Here is a 22,299-nt window from a genome sequence, read left to right as displayed (position 1 = left end):
AAATATCAATTTTTATATCCATTCCTATAATTTTCAATATATCGGGCTTATTATTAAATAAGTGGTGTCACTCTACCTACGTAATTAATATGGGATTAATTTTTTTTAATACATCTTTTTAAGTTTAATATTTATATTATTGAGTTTGATGTGTGGATATAAGTGATGGGTGATTTATAATTAGAGATGAGAATATAACAAGTTAATTAATAGGAACTTACGACTTATCCTACACATGCGGATCTGATTTTTTTTAAAGTAGAAAATACATAGATTTTTTTATAAATCTATTTAGTTAAATAAACTATGTCACATTTTATAAAATATTTTTTAGATCTATCAGACTGACCTATTTTAATAAATATGAATAAATTTATTACTTTTATATTATATATTTTATATTAAAATATAAAAGTAAAGTTTAGTTATCTTGAAGTAAAGATAAATTAAAAAAATCTTATAATAATGTCATAAGTTGTTTTAAGAAGTTTTCTCAAATAAATAGTCTCACAAAATTTATACTACTATGGAAGATCAAATCACTAAATGTAAATAAATATCTAGTTTCATTGTATTTTTTATTCTCTAATATATTTAAATATTGGTTGAATGACTTATTTACATATATTCAAATGATATAGCCTTTTTAGACAGACTAATAGACTAATCAGATATTCGAAAAAGTCAAACTCTAGCAAAAAAATAACGCTATGATAAACTATATGCCAAACTTAAACTTTGATTTTTTTAATAGGTATGCCAAAAAATTACGCTATAGGTCAAACTTAAATTTTAATTTTTTTTAATAGATCAAACTCAAGCTTGACAAAGTTTATTCTGCCTCGACATATTTTCATCGCTATTTATAATATGATTGACCTATTTTCATCGCTATTTATAATATGATTGATAAATTTAATCAAACATTTTTACAAAACCGACATTAAAATAAGTCGTGTCACTTATATAAAATTAATAAGCAATAACAATTTTAAAGGTTTATGGATTTTCAATCAAGAAAACTAGTTTTGCTGACATCAACTTAACAATTATGCGAAAGATTATTATTATTTGCAATATACCAATAATATTCCTCCAAACCATTGAATGCAACCTCTATATGGATAAAGACGCCCAAGTGTTATTATTTTTCAAAAAAGAAAAAAATAAAATAAAAAGCAAGTTAATAGATAGGTGAAGAATTTCTAGTCACTGATTGGAGCATGGCAAGAGTTTAGATTCCTCATATTCTAAGTTAACAAAAAAGTCATTCCATGAACCAATCAAATCCATGCAACACTACACTAAATGACAAAAAACTTCAAAGATAAAAAGGCCATTAATCTCTTTGCAAACATTTCAAACACCTTGATTTCTCTTCAACCCTCCTTTACAATCCTTCCTTTTTTTTTTTCTTTACAAGAAAACTATTAGTCTATGATGGATAGTAGAACATGCTCTGAACTTCCACCTGGCTTCAGGTTTCATCCAACTGATGAAGAGTTAATTGTGTACTATCTTTGTAATCAAGCAACTTCACAACCTTGTCCTGCTTCTATCATCCCAGAAGTTGATATCTACAAATTCGATCCATGGCAATTACCAGGTACATATATAGATATTTTCATCGAATCATATCAGACTCTATTTTGTCACAGGCTAATCATAACAAAAACATTAGCTACATACTTTTGCAGTTTATTTATGCAAAATGAACTGCAGCACACGGCTAATGTTTTTGCTGTGATTAATCTGTAATAAAATAGAGTCTGATACGGTTAGATCCTTTATGATATAATAGTATTAATTTATTGTATTTATTAACATTTTTTTATGATGAAATGCAGATAAATCGGATTTTGGAGAAAATGAATGGTATTTTTTTAGTCCAAGAGAAAGAAAGTATCCAAATGGGGTGAGGCCTAATAGAGCAACAGTTTCAGGTTATTGGAAAGCTACTGGAACAGACAAATCAATCTTTAGTGGATCTAAGCATATTGGGGTTAAGAAAGCTTTGGTTTTTTACAAGGGTAGGCCACCAAAAGGAATCAAAACAGATTGGATTATGCATGAATATAGGTTAATTGGATCAAGAAGACAAACCAATAGACAACTTGGATCCATGAGGGTAAGCTCTTTTTCATATTCTTTTGTCAGAACCGTCTTAACTTTTTGAGGTTCTGCGTAGGTTAATCATGACAGAGATTTTGTGTAAGTTAACCATGACAGATAAATTATAGATCTGTATTGTAGTTCACCTGGCTATAGATTTTTTTTAATTATTTTTTACTTAAATTAATTGACCTTGAACTTGTGTTTGTATGTCTTATCACAGCTAGATGATTGGGTGTTATGTAGAATCTACAAGAAGAAGAACAGCACAAAAGCATTGGACACAAACCATGACTACTCATCAAACCAAATCAACATGACACAAAGAAAAGATGAAAATGAACAAGAATTGTTGAAATTTCCAAGGACATGTTCCCTCACTAATCTCTTGGAAATGGATTACTTGGGACCAATATCACAAATATTATCAGATGGAGCATATAATTCAACTTTTGAGTATCAAATTAATACTGCAAATGATGGAATAATTGACCCCTTTGTAAAGCCACAAATGGTTGAAATGAATACTACTACTAACAACCCTTATGGAGGTGATTCAGGGAAGTACCGTGGGAACCAAGTATGTGATTAGAAAGAATAATAACAAAAGAATAGATAATGACATTAATGGATTTTTAGGTATGACGATAAGGATTACCAATATAAATAGTCATGAAGATTCTTTATAGAAATGTTTATATATTACATCACCCCATGAATGAATTTTTAGTTATATTCAAACTTATAGGTCCCTCAGAATATCAGTGATCCATTTTTTTTCTTTTTTTTTGTCAAGATATTTTTTAAATGTTAAAGTTTGTTCAGAACTCATCTCATAAAACAAAAATTCATAAAAAAAAATTCAAATGTAAAATGATATTTCTTATTCTAATACTTCAACCATTTTGTGGTGAACGTTAATACACATGATTATTTAATGTGAGGAACGAAACAATTGACATTTGACCAAAAAGAAAGAAAACAATTGCAAGTATTATTAGTCAAATAATTGAAGCAAGAAAGGGTTAGAAAAAAATACTACTTAAATTTTATATTGGTACTTTGTTGTTGCTTATCCAAAATGATGACGGCTTATATAAAAATAATAGTAATAAGTATGAATAAAACAAAATATAAATTGTGACTATTAGGGAGTGACGTGTTGAGGAGGTTGGTATATGCGCATGCGTTGTTGTGTATTGCGGCTGAGCATTACACATCTAAGACTAAAAGGAATCCTAGTTTTTGTTTTCACAACCAAGTTTTACTTAATATTAATTAATTTATTTTGAGTAGAAGCTAAGCAAATCAATTATTTAAATAAATCATAATGTGATAGTATTATTTAATTATTATTGGTGGTTTGTACCGATTAATGTGCGGATATGAGAGACGATGATTTTTAATAAATTTGCATCAAAGTTCAATTTTTTTTTTTGGCTTTATACCACCGGTTTAGTCCGGTTCGGGGCGAGTTCTGATTTAGATGTATTCATAAAAGACATTCAAGAGTTACTATTAAGATGCATATTTTTCTGCAGATGATATAGTTATGAATTTTACAAATGATACAATCATACTTAGTGACGATTTTTTATAAATATATGATATTTTGCACTATCTATTCATTAATAATAGATTGACCAAATTGCCTAAATTACCCTTTCACCAAAATTTATTTGCACTAATAAAAGGTCATTTTTGTAATTAACAAATTAAGTATTCACTCCTTCAACTTTATTGAATGGATGCCCCAAGTGTTAGCTTTTCATTGGTCCGAATTAAATAACATTTTTCCTACAACTTTATTGAATGAATGATGACATCACATGTAAGCCATGGATGATGAAAGTCATATTTAAATTTCTTTTACATTTCATTTTCCCACACTTTCTTACTTTCATTTTAATTTTTCTTAATTTATTTATTATCACAAAAAATATTAATAATCTATTTTTAAATTTTAATCTTACTAAAAATTTCAAATTTCTTTCGCATTTCATTTTTCCATACTTTCATTTTAATTTTTCAACATTTATCTATTATCGCAAAAAATATTAATAATCGATCATTTAATTATTATTCCCAAAAAAATTTAATTATTTCACAGGCCATTATCAACTCAATATTTAATTTTTTTTAATCGATCATTACACATTTTCTCTATCTTAATTAAAATTTCAAATTTCTCTCACATTTTTTCACACTTTCTCACTTTCATTTTAATTTTTTTCTCTATTTATTTATTTATTATCTCACGGGTCACTATCAACATAATGTCTATTTTATTTTAATCAATCATTGTCTTTATTTGAGAGATAATATCTTAATTTTTATTTTTTTCTCCATCTCACGATTTTTTATCATTATTTAATACAATTAAATTTCCATGATTATTGTTTATTTTACATTTGTTTTTAAATATATTTTATATCGCATCAAATTATTTTTTTATTTCACGGGTCATTATCAACATAGTAGCTATTTTATTTTAATCAACAATTACTATTAATTGAGAGATAATTTTTATTTTTAAATGTTAATATTTCATTTTTATTATCTCCATCTTATAGTATTTTTTTATATGATTATTTAATATAATTGAATTTATATGATCATTTTTCATTTAGTTGGACCGTCAATTATTAAATTACCTGACCCAATTTTGCTATTGTGTTCTTAACCTATCTTAAACATTTTTTTTGGATCATTATTTTCTATATAATTATTGTTAAATTTACAATTAAGTAAATTATTTCATATTTTTCATTTATATTTAAAATTTTACATTTGCATTTGTTAAAATTTTATTTTTTCTCCAACTCACATGTCCTTTTTTATATGGTTCTTTATTACACACAAAATTAGCACATGAATAAGATAATAATGTTTAATCTTAAGGGCCAATTTCAATATAATGCCTATTTTATTTTAAACAATAATCACTTTTATTTGAAAACTAAAGTATTTATTTTCAAATTTCAAAACGATTCCTATGGATATTAGATTTTCAAAGAATTGGGAGTATAATAGAGCAATCAATAAAACTCTAACTCTATTCAAATAAAACAATTCCTTTTAATTATGGATATTGCTTATAATTCCTTTTATTTATATTATTCATATCATTACAAAAATACTACACCAGGAAAAAAATCACCCGTGCGAAAGCACGGGTCTCTGACTAGTCTAAGACTAAAAGGAATCCTTGATTTTGTTTTCTCAACCAAGTTTTACTTAATATTAATTAATTTATTTTGAGTAGAAGCTAAGCAAATCAATTATTTAAATAAATCATAATGTGATAGTATTATTTAATTATTATTGGTGGTTTGTACCGATTAATGTGCGGATATGAGAGACGATGATTTTTAATAAATTTGCATCAAAGTTCAATTTTTTTTTTGCCTTTATACCACCGGTTTAGTCTGGTTCGGGGCGAGTTCTGATTTAGATGTATTCATAAAAGACATTCAAGAGTTACTATTAAGATACATATTTTTCTGTAGATGATATAGTTATGAATTTTACAAATGATACAATCATACTTAGTGACGATTTTTATAAATATATGATATTTACAGAAATAAAATGAAATATGCGAAATGTAAGTTTGATAAAAAAAGAAACTCATATCATCATCCCACAAAATAATGAAGAATGAGATGGAAACCATCAAAATCAAGCGATATGACTCACATAGAGGAGGACATGAGAGATTTGTGACACAAAAGTATCACAAGTATCACTCAATATTAAAAATTAAAGATGAAGATATTTCAAAGAGTGCTAGGAAGATAGTATAAAAGATGGTAGAAAATAAACTTGAGTGATTTGGCATGTAAAAAGGTCCGTAGATTTTTTGGTATGAAAAATAGAGCAAACAAAGAAGAAAAAAGCAAATACAGGGCGGATGAAGACCTAGAATTAGGTGAAAAGAATAAAAAAAATTGAGTAAAAAAATTTTAGAGGATTTGATTTTATTCATAACATCAAAAATCTCCATAAAATAAAGGACTCAAAAATTGTATTGAATAAGAGATTTGAAAAGTTTTGGAGGATTTACATAAATTTTTCAAATATCTTTTATATACTATTCTGAAAATTAAAAATTTAATAATGACTCTTTTATCATTCTAACCAAAATCATTTTTTTTTAAAATGTCACATATTTTTCTATATTTTTTTAAAATTTTGTGTTCAGAAATTCTCCCCTCCCCTCCAAGCTCACAAACATGCAAACATAGCCTAAAAGTTATTAAAAAAATCTCAAGTCAAGATTAACAATTCGGATTTAAGCATAGTCTCGAATAGATCATTATGACAAAAATTGATCCATAGTGCCGACTCCACTTAATGAGATAAGACTGTTGTTATTGTTGTTGTAGTATTGGTGTTCTGGTGTTGCTGTTTTCTTTTCTTCACAAAGATGTATGTCTAACACTATTATAATTTGGAAAACGCTACTCTTTAAGTGATTAAAGTAGTATATTTTTTTAAAAAATGCGTGTATTCAATGTATTAAAAATGCATTGGAAATTAAAATATTAACTTTTATAAAGAATATAACTCTTATAATTTATATGAAGAGACCGGAGAAATTATCTAGAAAAGCATCTAATGCCATTTTAATATATATACAAGATCTGTAGCTTTTTATTCTTCTTTTTTGTTGGTGTAAAAATCGTTTAACATCAAACCAAGCAGAACCTATGAAATTAGTCTCTGCTTACTTTCTTGCCATTCCTCAATATTAGCTTCAATTTTTGCTTGCACAGTTGAATGAAATCCTGGATATGGTTCATAACCAAATACAGTCTGCAGAATCTACATCAAACAAATGGCCTCACATTCAGACATAGTTATAAAACACTGACGCAGACACAACATTGACATGTATCTGTATGACTGTATCGGACACCGACATGTGTTGGATGTCATACACGTCTTGAAGTGTCAGTAATGAACATATTCAGGCAATAAAACTATATTAAGGAAAGATATGAAAATTTGATGTATAATACCTCGAGCAATACAAAGAAAGGAGCCATTACTAAAGCCTGAGTGAGGTTATCCAAAAGAGCAGGTGCCCGTTTCTGCGGATAAAAAAATCTCCGGTTTATATACGAAAGGGTAAATCAGGAATTGAGTTATTTTAGCAGAAGCTTACCTCAAATACCCCATGACCAATGAACTGTCCTATCCAACATACCAGCTGAACCACCAGAACAACCTATACATGAGATTGTTTGATAATTAAGATCAAAGAGCAAAAACTGTCAAATGTTTTGTTGATATTGTGCATCTTCAGCATGATATAACATAATGATATCGTGAGTTTTGTATTTTTCACTCCCTTTTTCCTTCATCTGAATTTAGAGAAACCAAAATTTCCAAAAACTATGCCATAATTTTCTTAACATCGAGAATGTGAATGGTGGAAAAGCATCCGAAATTGAAAAGATGAAAGAAAGTGAGTTAAGTAATAGAGATCAAAAGTATGACCGACAAACAAGCAGACATGAAAATTATATAACTGCGATACTTTGTATAGATTAGAAGTTCTACTTTTACTTTATAGACACGGCCATTAGTGAAAAAGACCAAATATTATTCCATTATAATAGCAAACTGTAAGGATATAAAGTTCCAAAGACTACATTTCTTTATTGCAACATTAGGGTGTTATTGCAGTGTAACGGCCTAGCGGAGCAGAACGGCCACCGGCCACTACAGAACAAGTGTGTAGCAATCATAATATCCACTAGAGAAGCAAAAAAAGAGTATGATGTGACACTATAACCCCATACCGCTATACCTCAGAAATGAGTTAAATTAAAAAGACGGTAAAATTCAAAGGTTATGCCTTTATTCTTGGAGTGTTTTAGTAATTTTACCATTAGAAAAAAAGACTAGCACAACTAAAACTTCTCCTCTCTCACTCTATCTTGCAGTCATTTTCTACTCCCTCGCTACAAAACTGACTTGTAAAATGAGAATTACCCTTCCTTATAAACATATGTTAAGGTCAATGTCGATGTGGAACTCTTAACAGGCTCAAACAAATTCGATGAAGCAGTAAATACTAACATAACAATTATAGGAATGCTCACACCACCCACTCTTACCTGACTTAACAACTCATATACTATCATTTACCTATCAGAAAAGAAAATAGTTATTTCAATTTCAAAAAGTTACTTGCACATGTACTATGGTGATATATAAGAGAATTGCATATGTACAACACCTCTAAAAAAAAAGAATCAGTGTAGTCAATTTGTGATTACCAGTGTCACGTATTAGTGTCAGTGTCGTATTCCGGTGTGCTTCATAGGTGTCAAGTCAATGAAAAAAAACTTATGCACAAAAGTAACAACATTATTTACCTTCCAAGCTAGAGACCATCCAAGTTGATAACCAACATAACTGCCACCAACCCAACAAACAACACAAAGCAAAGCAGCCAAAGAACCAGCTTTCAGATCCAAACTAGCATAAAAAACCGAGTACACTAAAGTAAACAAGAACCCTAAATTCCAAACCAACACGAATCTGTTCCCAAATAGTAAAAACTCAAAATTCGGCAGATTAAAAAAGGGAGGAGCAAAGTAGAGAAAAACAAGGGCTGAGAACAAAATTGGCCAAACGAATAACACATGAATCGCTATATTAATCGGATTACTGTGATAAGCTCCATAGAAAGCGAAATGCTTTTCAAGATCAAATAATCCAGTTCTTCCCATAAAGAAAATAGAAGAAAGGTTTGTTTTTTTTGTTAATTTTATGGGTAGTTATATGAAAATTGAAGGGTTTTGGGGGAGAATATAGTTAGGGATTCGGAATCAGGGAGAAGAAGAAGGTGAAGGTGGAATTCAGAGAAGGGAAGAACAAGAACGTTACGAAAAACGAAACGATCATGAGTATTATATACTATACGAAAAATGAAACAAGGTTTGTAAACTCACTTTACCTTGTTTTTCTCTTTTCTTTTATGGAATTTATTTTTAATTAGAACTAGAGTCTTACCCGTGCGTTCGCACGGGTACCCGTCGTTTTCGCGCATTGTGGGTGAGGAAAATAAAAGATGATAGGGAAAATGTTATTTTGTTCAATATAGATATTATTGTAGAAGTAAATGTTCTAAAAACAAATGTGTAAAATATAGAAATTTCTTTTCAATAGGTTGGGCCAAAGTTTGAGATATATTGATTAATAAACATTATTTTCTCCTTAATATTCAATATTTCAATCAGTAACTTCATGTTCTCGTTAATATTTAATATTTTATTCGGTAACTTCATGTTCTCTTTAATATTTAATATTTTGATCAGTAACTTCATGTTCTCTTTAATATTTAATATTTTGATCAGTAACTTCATGTTCTCGCTAATATTCATTATTTTGATCAGTAATTGCGTATTCCTGTTAATATTCCAAATTTATTTCCGTTAATATTCAATATTTTGACCAGTAACTTCATGTTCCCGTTAATATTTATTATTTTCATTAGTAACTACTTGTTCCCGTTAATATTCATTATTTTGATCAATAACTTCGGGTTCTCGTTAATATTCCAAATTTGTTCTCGTTAATGTTCAAAAAATTTATCAGTAACTTAATATTTATGCTAATATTTAAAAAAATTATCAGTAACTTCGTGTTCTCTTTAATATTCAATATTTTGTCAATAACTCCATGTTCCCATTAATATATTTATTATTATTATCTTGATCAATAACTTCGTGTTCCGTTAATATTCAAAATTTGTTCCCGTTAATAATCAATATTTCAATCAGTAACTTCATGTTCCCGTTAATATTTAATATTTTGATCAGTAATTCATGTTTTCATTAATATTCAATATTTTGTTCGGTAACTTCATGTTCCCGTTAATATTTAATGTTTTGATCAGTAAATTCATGTTCCCGCTAATATTCATTATTTTGATCAGTAATTGCGTATTGCTGTTAATATTCCAAATTTGTTCCCGTTAATATTCAATATTTTGATCAGTAATTTCATGTTCCTATTAATATTTATCATTTTCATCAGTAACTCCTTGTTCCTGTTAATATTCATTATTTTGATTAATAACTTCGTGTTGTCGTTAATATTCCAAATTTGTTCTCGTTAATGTTCATAAAATTTATCAGTAACTTAATGCTTCTGCTAATATTTAAAAAAATTATCAGTAACTTTGTGTTCTCTTTAATATTCAATATTTTGTCAATAACTCTATGTTCCCGTTAATATATTTATTATCTTGATCAGTAACTTCGTGTTCCCGTTAATATTCAAAATTTGTTCCCGTTAATAATCAATATTTCATTCAGTAACTTCATGTTCCCGTTAATATTCAATATTTTGATCAGTAATTCATGTTCTCATTAATAATCAATATTTTATTCGGTAACTTCATGTTCCCGTTAATATTTATTATTTTGATCACTAACTCCTTGTTCCCGTCAATATTCATTATTTTGATCAGTAATTGCGTATTGTTGTTAATATTCTAAATTTGTTCCCGTTAATATTCAATATTTTGATCAGTAATTTCATGTTCCCATTAATATTTATCATTTCAATATTTTGTCAATAACTTCGTATTCTCGTTAATATTTCAAATTTGTTCTTGTTAATGTTCAAAAAACTTATCAGTAACTTAATATTTCTGTTAATATTTAAAAAAATTATCAGTAACTTCGTGTTCTCTTTAATATTCAATATTTTATCGATAACTCTGTGTTTCCGCTAATAATTATTATCTAATAAAATATAGACAATAAGAGTTATGTGATGCATGTTAAAAATAAAAAAGTTATTTAAAGTTATTAAATAAATTATTAATTTTAATATTTTTATTAAAAAAAACTATTATTTTAAAATAAAAATTACTTTAAATACATCAATTAATTTATTTTACATAATTTAAAAAAAGTAAGTATCAATAAATAAATTTATTATATTTATATTATTTATTGATATTTTAAAACATAAATAGTTTGTTAAAATGTATCTATTAAAATTTTTATATTTTAAGAATAAAGTAATAATATTAAGAATATAAAGTTGAGAATTTGTTTGTACTCTTATGTCATAAAGTATCATCAGTTATATTTAAATTAATTTTTTAATCAATGTTCCAAATTACACTATTGTAATGTTATTTCATGGTTCAACCATTCCATCGCATAAAATATAAGACCCATATGCGATCAAATCAATCCAATATAAATTTAACCCAATCGTCAACTTGAATATTTTTAATCAATTTCAATATAATATTTTTTTTATTTTATAAATATACTATAAATTATTCTGTTACAAAAATTATAAAATTTCCTATTCAATTTTTTATTATTATTTAGATTGACCATTCAAGAACCATTTAAATATATTTAAATTAAATATTGTAATTATTTGATGATTCATAATTAACAATGATGTAAAAATCTTTACAATGAATGTTTACATAAAATGTTTCCAAAATTAAAATCTCTTAAAAATATATAAAGTTATCTTAATATTTCATTATTTTGGTCTAATTTTTTTTAAACTTAAAATATTATTTAAATTTAATGTTATTTGAATTTTTTTATAAAAGATTATTTTTAAATATATCGTTTTAGAGAAATAATGTGATTTTTATTATATGAAAATTTTTAATAATAAATATTTAAACAATTATATCTTATTATTCATTTAATTTATAAAAATTAATTAAAAATGCAAGTTGGAAAATAATGTCAAATAGAATCAAACTCATGCAACTAAAAAATGCAAGTTCTACCATGATCTACAAAAAAATGCAACTAATTCTCTATTGGTAATAATATTATAAAATAAATTATTACTTTTAATATTTTTATTAAAAAAACTATTATTTTAAAATAAAGATTACTTTAAATACATCAATTAATTTATTTTACATAATTGAAAAAAAGTAAGTATCAATAAATAAATTTATTATATTTATATTATTTATTGATATTTTAAAATATAAATAGTTTATTAAAATGTATCTATTAAATTTTTTATATTTTAAGAATAAATTAATAATATTAAGAATCTAAAGTTGAGAATTTATTTCTATTGTTATGTCATAAAGTAACATAAGTTATATTTAAATTAATTTTTTAATCAATGTTCCTAATTACACTGTTGTAATGTTATTTCATGGTTCAACCATTCTATCGCATAAAATATAAGACCCAAATGCGATCAAATTAATCCCATATAAATTTAATTCAATAGTCAATTATTTTAAATCAATTTCAATATAATATTTTTTATTTTATAAATATACTATAAATTATTCTGTTACAAAAATTATAAAGTTTTCTATTCAATTTTTTATTATTATTTAAATTGACCATTCAAGAACCATTTAAATATATTTAAATTAAATATTATAATTATTTGATGATTCATAATTAACAATGATGTAAAAATCTTTACATTGAATGTTTACATAAACTGTTTCCAAAATTAAAATCTCCTAAAAATATATAAAATTATCTTAATTTAATAATTATTAAAATAATAAGAGCCCATAAATCACTTGCCTTTTAGATGAATCAAAATTGATCATATCACAATTTTGATCTTCACCTGTAACATTTTCAATACAACCAATGCTTAATAGTCAAATCTTATTCCTATGTCATACTCACGTAGACTGTAGAAATGTTATAAAGCTACTTCTTGCAAAAAGTCTACAACAGATTTCCTAGCAGGACATATAAAAGCTCTCTGGTCCTCAATTCCAACAGCCTAAGCATTATTAAGCCACAGAAACCAACTAATGTGTTAACAGACATTCTATTCATAAACGAAAAACAGGAAAAAAGAAATAGATTTTGCACTCTTTCTCAAGATTTCAAAATACAATTCCTGCTATTCAAATCTGCCACTAAGAACGCACGACCTTCCAGATGGAGTCGAAGATCTTGAAGTAACTGGAGATGGACCTCGTGACGATGAAATTCTCTTACTGCTATTAGTGGAAGAACCTAGTCCGGTCATTGCTGCATGATTGTTAGAAACTACATTGCTTCTTGAAGTAGGTTCTATTAGGATATTTGATACCTGCAACACATGATACATCATAATGTGTTGAAAACCAAATCAACCAAAAATCACATAAAATGAGATGGAGCGTGTATAGTTCTAAGTTCTTACCCTTACCCTTGGTTTTAAAGCAGTTGGAAAAGAATTACGTGTCTCCGTTTCACTCTTTACTGAAATTTTTTATTCCTTGTCCCACATAATGAAAGTGTCCACCAAGTCTGAAAGTGTCCACCATAGCTGAAAACATGCAAACCAAAACACTCAAGCAATAGAAAAGAGACATCAACAATAAACAAAAACGGGAACAAAATTGCATCAGTAGAGAAAGAAGCAATCGCAACAGCATCAGTAGCACAACTTATAAAAAATTCAGAAAGGGCGGCAAATCTGCTGCCACTGGCTGTTTGATACAAAAGATAAACTTCCTTAAAACTACTCCTGTGAACAGGCATCATAATATCCTTTAAAGCAATAACATTCTTATGATGAAGATATCGAAGCAATTTAAGCTCCCGCAAAGTTCTAAGTGCATCAACACGATTCTCAAACGCGTTCTGTATCTCCTTTACTGTTAGTTTGTTGTACTATCATATGCAAATCTGGCACATGCGGCAGGTAATCAGGAACCAACTCACCTATATATTTGAATATTGGTAAATGAATGAGTATGTTAAACTCATCAATTACTGTAACTGTTGTTAAAATCTGGAACCAATGGATTGATGTTTAAAAATCCTGAAAACAATTGAAAACAAAAAAACGTACTACAGTTAGATTTGAATCACAGCCCCATGATTGACATTTGAAAAGCCTGAAAATTAAGACAGATCTGCTTGAGAATATCATTTGGAATTGAAGTTGAATTAGCAACAAAAACATCCTCATCTGGAATTATAGTGTGACCATCAAAAGCATTTGGCAATACTGATAATTTAGGGAACTCATTCACCTTAAGTAAAGAATTTTAGTAAAGAATGTGTATACCTTAAGTATTTATATTTACCTTTGAGAACCCTTATAATTGAAAACTGGGAGATTAGAAATCAAAATGAGCCTTGATGTGGATTGATCCATGAAAGAAAAGAAACAATAAACAACAAAAACTTTAACCAAAAGAGCTTACATCAAGTATAAAAGAAGAGCCATAATTGGAGGAACTGCACATCCAAGTCCTTCGGGTGTTGCACATGGAATAATAATGATTCCCTTCCGCTCTTATCCTGTTTGGAAGCTCAACTGGAGTCGCCATTTCCTACCAATCATCAACGACAACAACATCATCAACAAATAACAATCGTGATTATAAACAATTAAATACAGAGTGAAAAGAATTAGTTTGGTAAATAGTTAATATCAATTATTATTACTAAAAACCCAAATCCTTCTAGAGTTGCAACACAGAGCACAGCTTGAATGAAAATTAAACAGAAGCTAAACCAAAAACTAATATCAAATTAGTATTACACACATATCTATTACCTGTTGAATTCTGTCAGCAACATCTTCTTGAAGACACTTTTTCCCATTTTGATCGGTAACATGAAAAACTGAAAATCATCAACAGAAAAAAAAAACACATTTTTAATAAAAAAATCAATGGTGATTAACCAATTAATTGATGAGAAATCAAGAATTATTGTAAAGATTATATTATACCATCTATAAACCATTCTCCATCAGATGAAATATACGCTCTTCTAACAATGAGATTCTTATCAGTAAGAACTTGAACAACTTCCAACAAACTTCCACGCTTATTAGTACTATCAACCTACCACACAATTCACATCAAAATAATCGGTAAACCAAAATGACCCTTCTGAAATTAACAAAGATTAAGACCTTATAATGTTTAAATTTCAAACCTTTATCAAATTGGTTGTTCTACTGGAAGAATTATCCACAGTTACTCTGCAAAAAAAAAAAGGATAGCACCATAACAAAAACACAAACACAATCAAATAAGAAAAACAATAAATCAACGAACCAATTCATACCTAAATTAATCTCACCTTCAAAATTCCAACATTGTTTCCCTCTATTTTCCCATTCAAGCAAAACCGATCAGCAATCAGTGTGCGAATGGAAGCTTGTTGATGGATCCGCAAATTGTTGTTCGTGAATCTGATGTCGCAACCGTGCTCCATGGTTTGTTTTTCACCTTATGCAATTGAATGGAATATGGAGAGAAAAGATTCGAGTGAGAAACAGAAACAGAAACAAATTATGGATTAGGGTTTATGAAGCGATGCGATTGATAATGGGAAAAGGGAGAGAATAGCATTTGAAAGAGAAACGGTTTTTGCGAAACCGCTGTAGAAGAAGAAGATTGGAAGTCGTTGCTGAATGATAAATCAGTTTCGTAACCGTGGAGACAATGAGGGGACGTAACCGCTGGAAGTTTAACGTGAAAGAATTGAAGAATAAATTGAAGAAAGAATTGAAGAATAAAATTGAGAAAAGTGACGTGGAAAATTGAGAGAAGAGTTGCTGATGTGGATAGCCTAAGAAAGTCCCAAATGGTAGACTTTTCTTATATGATAGATTTATATAAAAAATATTTTAAATATTAGTAATGTTTAGTTTTCTTTATCATACTTCTTTTTATGGATTATTACTTGCTTCTTCTAATTCTTTGAAGATTTAAATATATAATTGGTATCTGTAAATATATTTATTTTTTGTTTTAATCTTGCAATTTTTCATTTTGACAAATATTTTTTATTTTATTTTTGGTCTTGTTCATTTATTTTAGTCTCACAAAATTTGTCTATAGTAAATTTTTTCATATAATATTTTATTTTAGTTCTTATATTACTAATATTGGACGAATTAAACTAAAAAATATTTGTAAAGATTATAATTATATAAATTAATTACATAAAGACATTAATTATATGATTTGGAATTAAAGGACTATTACATTGGGAAATTTTTTTCCAAACATATAATTATTATTGTTTGAGTTGTGGGAATAAACGGTTAACTAAGTCATATAAAATCTTTACCTAATTAAATGGTTAATGAAGAAGAGGGAGGAGAGAGAGAGTCAAATCAATACGGGTGTTTTTAGCTTGTTTTATTCTCACTCACATGTTTTTCAAAAAAAAAATCAGAAGATCACTCATCTCAATACTACTACAAATCAAGTCTCCTTAACTATAAAATTCTTATTTGTTAGGCTACCAAAAAGAAGATGCATCTTATTGGTATAGGTAGTACGAATCAATCCTTATAAGTCTTCTTTTAACCATACAATTTTTTCTCTCCACAACCTCAAGATCTCTCTTATTCCGATGTAAATTCAGCGACCACTCCTCGCCCCCGTTGGCCTCGGATGTTACACCCATTATTTTCCACGAGTTTAACATGTATAATAGAGTTTTTATTGCGCAATCGTGGTACGGTGATGTGCAATCGCATCGCAATCATTCATTAATCTGACGTGACAAGGTGAGTGATTTTGCAAATCGCGCCACGATCCAATATATCTATGACGTCATATTTCCATGTTGTTGTTTTCTCCATAGAATGCACCATCATCCATACAACTGCACGGAGGTTAAATAAGATATTCATTTTTCTTCTTTTCTTTAGCTTATGTGTAATATTCTCGCTTTTATTCTTATCGTTGTAACTTCCACCATGTAAAAAATTATAACTTTCAAGCCTAATGCTTCTTACCATAATACTTTCATGATCACGCTCATATTTTACTTCCATTCTTAAACTTCAAGATGAATAAGTTCAAATAAATCTTTTTAAATTTTAGTTCTACTAAAATTTTCTCTTTCTCAATAATTCGCGCATATGAAAATCAGGGTGTTCACTCAACTAATATACAAATAGTATTTCCCCATAAGCGTGAAAAGTTTCTAGATAGTTAATCAATTCAAGGCTATAACATACACTTTTTAGCTCCTTAGAGTTGTAACATGTGTGGATATATGTGCTTGCAGGTATAAAGATGAATAACCCGTAGAAGATCCATCTGAAGTTTTGATGACGACGACGTAAATAGTTGTGATGTTGAAGTCGGTGGCGAATAACTCAACGCTATGATGATGGTGAACCAACTAGTAAAACATCTCAAAACTTCATATGAAAGGAGACTAAAGATTAAAGTGCTTATATGATGGGAGCATTTAACAAAGAATATCGAAGCCTCAGATAAAGTAAGAAAGCTCGCCAGGTCATGTCTGTCTGCTGAGTGACCTGAGTTTTGTGAAAGTAAGGAAGTAATTTCTAAGTACAAAGTCATCTCTCTCTCTCTCTTTCACACACACATAGACTTAGTCTCCTTGACTTGATCGTTTCCTTCACGAGTCATCTGAAAGAGTCAAATATAGACTTAAATTAGTCTCTATTTGTGATCTTCTCATATTCAGTATAAGAAATAGCATTCAGCAAGATGGTTATTGCTTTATAATGATTCTTATAATCATTTTTCTGTTAATTAGTCACAACTCTTATTTCAAGCTTCTTTCCAGCAACATCTGTGGGAAGATTGTAGCCATAAACTACCATATCCCAAAGATCAATATTATTACTAAGAAAAAAATTTCTAGGTTGTCTTTCCAATATTCAAACTTTTCACCATCAAATATGGGAGGTTTAGTATTGTAGTTATCATTTGAAATTGGAGCAGGAGGTGGTGGTGTAGGATCAACCATAGAGTTTTTGAAACTCGTGTGGATCTTTATCTAACACAGTTAAGTGTTTGATAATAATAAATACCAGAACTGTACCTCTGATGCCAATTGAAGGTGAGAGAAACACAAGATATGAACAAAAGCTCCTTGCTAAGAATATAAAACTATACAAAAAATATCAGAGTTTGTGCAGCGCTCTGGTGTAGTTTTGTAGAACTGATTCGTTGTATTCAAATTCTTCCAAGTCCTTATTTTATAGCTGAAGAAGAGATCTGTTGAGGGGTAGAGTAGGAAACATAAAACCAACTGTGTTGTCTCCAACGATCATGTTGGGAATGATAGACAACAAGTACAAATAGGATTGTCCGTAAGCCACCCTATTATAGTAGAGGTCATAATGTACTTTGTACTTTTATACTCACCATCTCATGCAAGCTAGTCTTGATCTTTATCTTCTATTTCTTTAGAGGCTTCTAATGTATGTTGATTGAACCATGTTGTAGAAGGATTAATATTTGAGTCTTCTTAACCTAAGTCTTTGGAGTATTAAGAAATTATTCATCAAAACCTTGTTTTCGGAGTCTTCAGCACTTGGTTTTCAGAAGTGATATCTTCAGATCTTCAGAACTTGTTCAGTAGAATCTTGTCTTTAGCATCTTTATAACTTGGGACACCAGAAGCAAAGCTTTAGATGGCCTCTAAAGCTTCCTTGCAAAGTCACGATTAAAAGCTCTTATACTAACATTTCTTAGAACCGTTGCATAAGAAGCATTCCAAAATTTTGACTTAACTTTGTAACACATCAAAGGTATTCTTCCAGAGTGTTGTGTTCATAACATGATGACGTCTTATGCCTTCTTACCAGAGTCAGAACCTATTTAGTAAAAGCTACACACTAGGAAGAAATAACTAGAGTACACAATTGGTCTCTAAGATAACATGTAAAGTTATCATCAAAACCCAAGGCCAGATGCAAAACCAATCCTGTTCTTACATAAACTAGTCATAAAATCTCTATTTTTGGTTTCTAGAAATACGACAAAAAAGTTATGTTTTGGTTATTGAGATCGGTATGGAAGTCTCTAAGAAGGATTGTTAGCTTAGCCTATGGTAAAAGGTATCTTTTGTTGGGGATAAGCCTATAAAAATCTCATGATCCGATTGTATAATGGTTTGCGGGCATAGCCTTCAAAGGCTCAAAGTTTATAGTCAAACTCTCAAGAAGATATCTTTGGGACAGAACTAGGTCAACATTCAGCCAAACATGTAGAACTCTATATTGTAATGTCTCTAACCATATCCTCTTTAATTTCTGCTATTTAATTTGAGTGTCTTATTTCCTTTGCTGCTTACTCCTTCCTTAACAAACTACTAACACAATTTTAAGCATAACTAAGAAAATCACTAAAGAAGTCGTGAATTTTTAATACCATAATCCTCCCTCATGTACGTGAATTCACTTGTCCAACAAGTGTCATCATAGTCTAACCCGTGTTAATGATTAATTGTCTCAGGAGGGAAAAATAATTTCAAGCTATTCACTAAACAAACCCCCATTCTTTAACGGAGAAGGGTATAATTTTTTGAAATATAAAATGATTTTTTTTCATATAAAGAATGGACCGTGCTATTTGGAAGGTTATGAATGAAATTCCATTTGTTCCTACACACAAAGTTAATGGTGTTGTAGAAACCAAACCTGAAAAGTTTTCATTTGTTCTACACACAAAGTTAATGGTGTTAAGTATTAGTTATTGTCATCATCAAAATCAAAAAGTGGTTACAACTTTGGTATCAACAAATCTGCCACTTTGGATCACCTTAACAATACATATAAGCACATAGATTTATAAATCTTCCATTCGTTCACAACAAGCACGGTGGGCGGAAGAATTCCTCGTTGCATATTCTATTCGTGTGGATTGGGTAGAGATGATGTCGTTTATGATGTGCCGAGAAATGAATGAATCCTTATCGGTGATAAAAGGTTATTAAATATAAGAGGATATAAATTGACCCAGGCTCATGACCATTTGTAATAATCCATTGCAAGGGAAATTTTGCATTTTATCTGGCGACTTTATCATGATTTCCCTTCAATACGTAACTCTGAATTTGGGTTGGGTCTAACTCATCCCTACAAAACTAGCTTGTAACGTGAGGATTTCCCCCCAATTATAAATACAACACATGACATATCTCTAAGAAATATGGGACTGAATCCACCCCTTAAAACCCAACACAATAATGGTGTTGGAGGCTGCAACAAAGGCAAGCCAAATGCCACAATTAAGGCGGCTAGGGGCTGCAATTAGGGCGGAAATTCCAACAATTTACATACCCAAATTTAAGATTAACATCATTGTATGGATCATTGTTGGGTTACCTCTAAGGTTATCCATGGCAAAAATACCAGGCTAGTAGTTAAAAAGAGCAAATGATACCTATTGATTTGGAACCAACTAAACTTGGAAAAGAACTGTCATTGAATTGATAATATGACTTTGAGTAAAATGATATTTATGACCTTAACTCCCTTAAACTCCTTTTATGGTAGACATGACAAAAATGTAATCATAATTGGCTCATTGGGTTTATAACTCCATGACTTCTTAGACGTAGTTGTGAAACACGAGTCTTAAAATGTTAGTAAGTTGTTAAGAGACCTGATACATGATATCATGTATCCTCATGCACATTTTTTATATTAAAAGACCTAGTTGTTACCACTCTTATGTCAATCAACTAACTCAACTCCAAAAGTAGTGAAATGAGGCCCATATGTTCACTTCCAATGTTTGTGGTCCATTAGGTATGTGGTTTCATTGGAGGAGCATCCCCTTCACGTACCTTCATGTGCACTGTCTTAAATCCCTTTTAAGGCTTAATAAGGCTACCACTGTGATGCTTGTATGGGATCTTCTAACAAGTAAGGAATCTTGGGCCATCATTCTGAAAGCTAGAGTTTTAAAGCATTATGGAATAATCAAATATCATGTTTTCTCATCTTTGTGGTTCACCATCAAAACAGATTGAAGCAACCTCAGAAACCATTGTACTTGGGTTTTAGGCAAAGGTTCTGATATTAGTTTCTAGATTGACAGCCGGTGTAGCCCTCATTTGGTTTTGGAAACTTCTATTGAAGCCTTTCTGCACCATGGTATTTCTACTAGTACTAAATTGAAGGATCTCATCTTTAATGGTGCTTTGTTGATTCCTACCACTTAGAGATCTTTGTTTCCTTTCCTGGATCAAAGGTTAAACCAAAACCCTCTAATAAATTTTGACTTTAATGACATTATGGTTTGACCTTTCTGTCACTTGGGTGTTCTCACCCTTAAAGATGCATACAAATTCTTCGGCACTCCTTTGTATCAAAAAAAAAAAAAGATGCACACAAATTCAAAGAACCATCAATTCCTAAACATTGGGCAAAAACTATTCGGAGTCCGAACATTTCCCTCTCCAATACAACTTTCATATAGAAGCTTATGCAAGATAAAGTTCCAATTGATGAAAATCTCTACCTCAGAGGATGCAACATATTTCCTTTTTCAGTCTTTGCAAGAGTGGCACTGAATCCTCTCGACATAATTTCTTTAACTGATCTTTCTCAAGGAAGATCTGGGATTTGTTTCATAATATTGCATTGGTTTCATAATATTGAATATAAATATTATGAATATATAAAATTTTGAAACTTTTCCATTTGAATTTTCGCTTATATTTAAAAATAGAGAAAGTATAATATTTACAGATTTGTCTAATATAGACTTTTCGAAAAAAGTCCAGATCTTACTAGTATTATTTTACAGATTTGTCTAATATAGAATTTTCAAAAAATGTCCAGATCTTATTATTTTTAGTAAAGAATACATATTATAATAGTTAAGAAAAATATTTTTTTTAAATAATAAATTTATATTTTATTAAAACTTACTAAAAATAGTAGAATTTACTTTTGTTATAGTCCCTATTACTATTAGACCCCTCTTAGTCCAATTAAATTGTCCTAGTTTCGCTTTTAAAAAATATATATTTGTATTCTTCTCTTTAAAAGATGAATCTTGACAATATAGCGAATTGATTTTAAAAAGATTTTTAAGATTGTATGTCTTAAATAACCTTATTAAGATTATAAAAATAGACTTGTATATGGCAGTTGAAATAACAAATCCATATATGATATTATATATTTAATTTGCTCACAAACTAAATCCAATCAATGATTAAAATTAATAAAATATCAAAGAAAAAATCACGCTCAAGTAATTATTTGAGCCAGTGATAAAGAAATCCACTTCGATTTCATAACTCCATATTGGAGTTAATTGATTTCAAAAAGATTAAATAGGAAAGAATTGAACATAATTAAGGTTAAAAAAAATTAAAATCTTAGAATCAAAATCTGTAATAAATAAATAAATTATTATTTTACATAAAAAAAAAAAAACAGGGTTTA

The 22,299-nt window shown here is 28.9% G+C and overlaps 2 protein-coding genes and 1 long non-coding RNA gene across 3 annotated transcripts; 1 reads left to right on the top strand and 2 right to left on the bottom strand.

Annotated features, from left to right (window-relative positions):
• Positions 1–1,296: 1,296 nt before the first annotated feature.
• On the top strand, positions 1,297–2,853 carry LOC131651672 (NAC transcription factor 29-like). Its single transcript, XM_058921342.1, has 3 exons — positions 1,297–1,606; positions 1,848–2,128; positions 2,336–2,853. Exons 1-3 carry the CDS (start codon positions 1,438–1,440, stop codon positions 2,702–2,704), a joined length of 819 nt encoding a protein of 272 aa, XP_058777325.1. The 5' UTR covers positions 1,297–1,437; the 3' UTR covers positions 2,705–2,853.
• A 3,816-nt stretch (positions 2,854–6,669) lies between these two features.
• On the bottom strand, positions 6,670–9,077 carry LOC131646491 (2-hydroxy-palmitic acid dioxygenase mpo1-like). The gene is made up of 4 exons (XM_058916518.1): positions 8,502–9,077; positions 7,283–7,345; positions 7,137–7,208; positions 6,670–6,939 (listed from the first exon to the last, which is right to left on the bottom strand). The coding sequence occupies exons 1-4, from the start codon at positions 8,856–8,858 to the stop codon at positions 6,823–6,825; spliced, it is 609 nt and encodes a 202-aa protein (XP_058772501.1). The 5' UTR covers positions 8,859–9,077; the 3' UTR covers positions 6,670–6,822.
• Positions 9,078–14,206: 5,129 nt separating this feature from the next.
• Positions 14,207–15,576, bottom strand: LOC131646490 (uncharacterized). Its single transcript, XR_009297501.1, has 5 exons — positions 15,198–15,576; positions 15,051–15,096; positions 14,842–14,956; positions 14,665–14,732; positions 14,207–14,437 (listed from the first exon to the last, which is right to left on the bottom strand). It is a non-coding gene; the product is annotated as an uncharacterized LOC131646490 (long non-coding RNA).
• Between the last annotated feature and the right edge of the window lie 6,723 nt (positions 15,577–22,299).

Source organism: Vicia villosa, linkage group LG2 (genome assembly GCF_029867415.1).
Source record: "Vicia villosa cultivar HV-30 ecotype Madison, WI linkage group LG2, Vvil1.0, whole genome shotgun sequence".
In the NCBI taxonomy this organism is placed as follows: Eukaryota; Viridiplantae; Streptophyta; class Magnoliopsida; order Fabales; family Fabaceae; genus Vicia; species Vicia villosa.
Note: the sequence above shows the minus strand (reverse complement) of the source record. Positions and strands in the feature narration are given on the sequence as shown.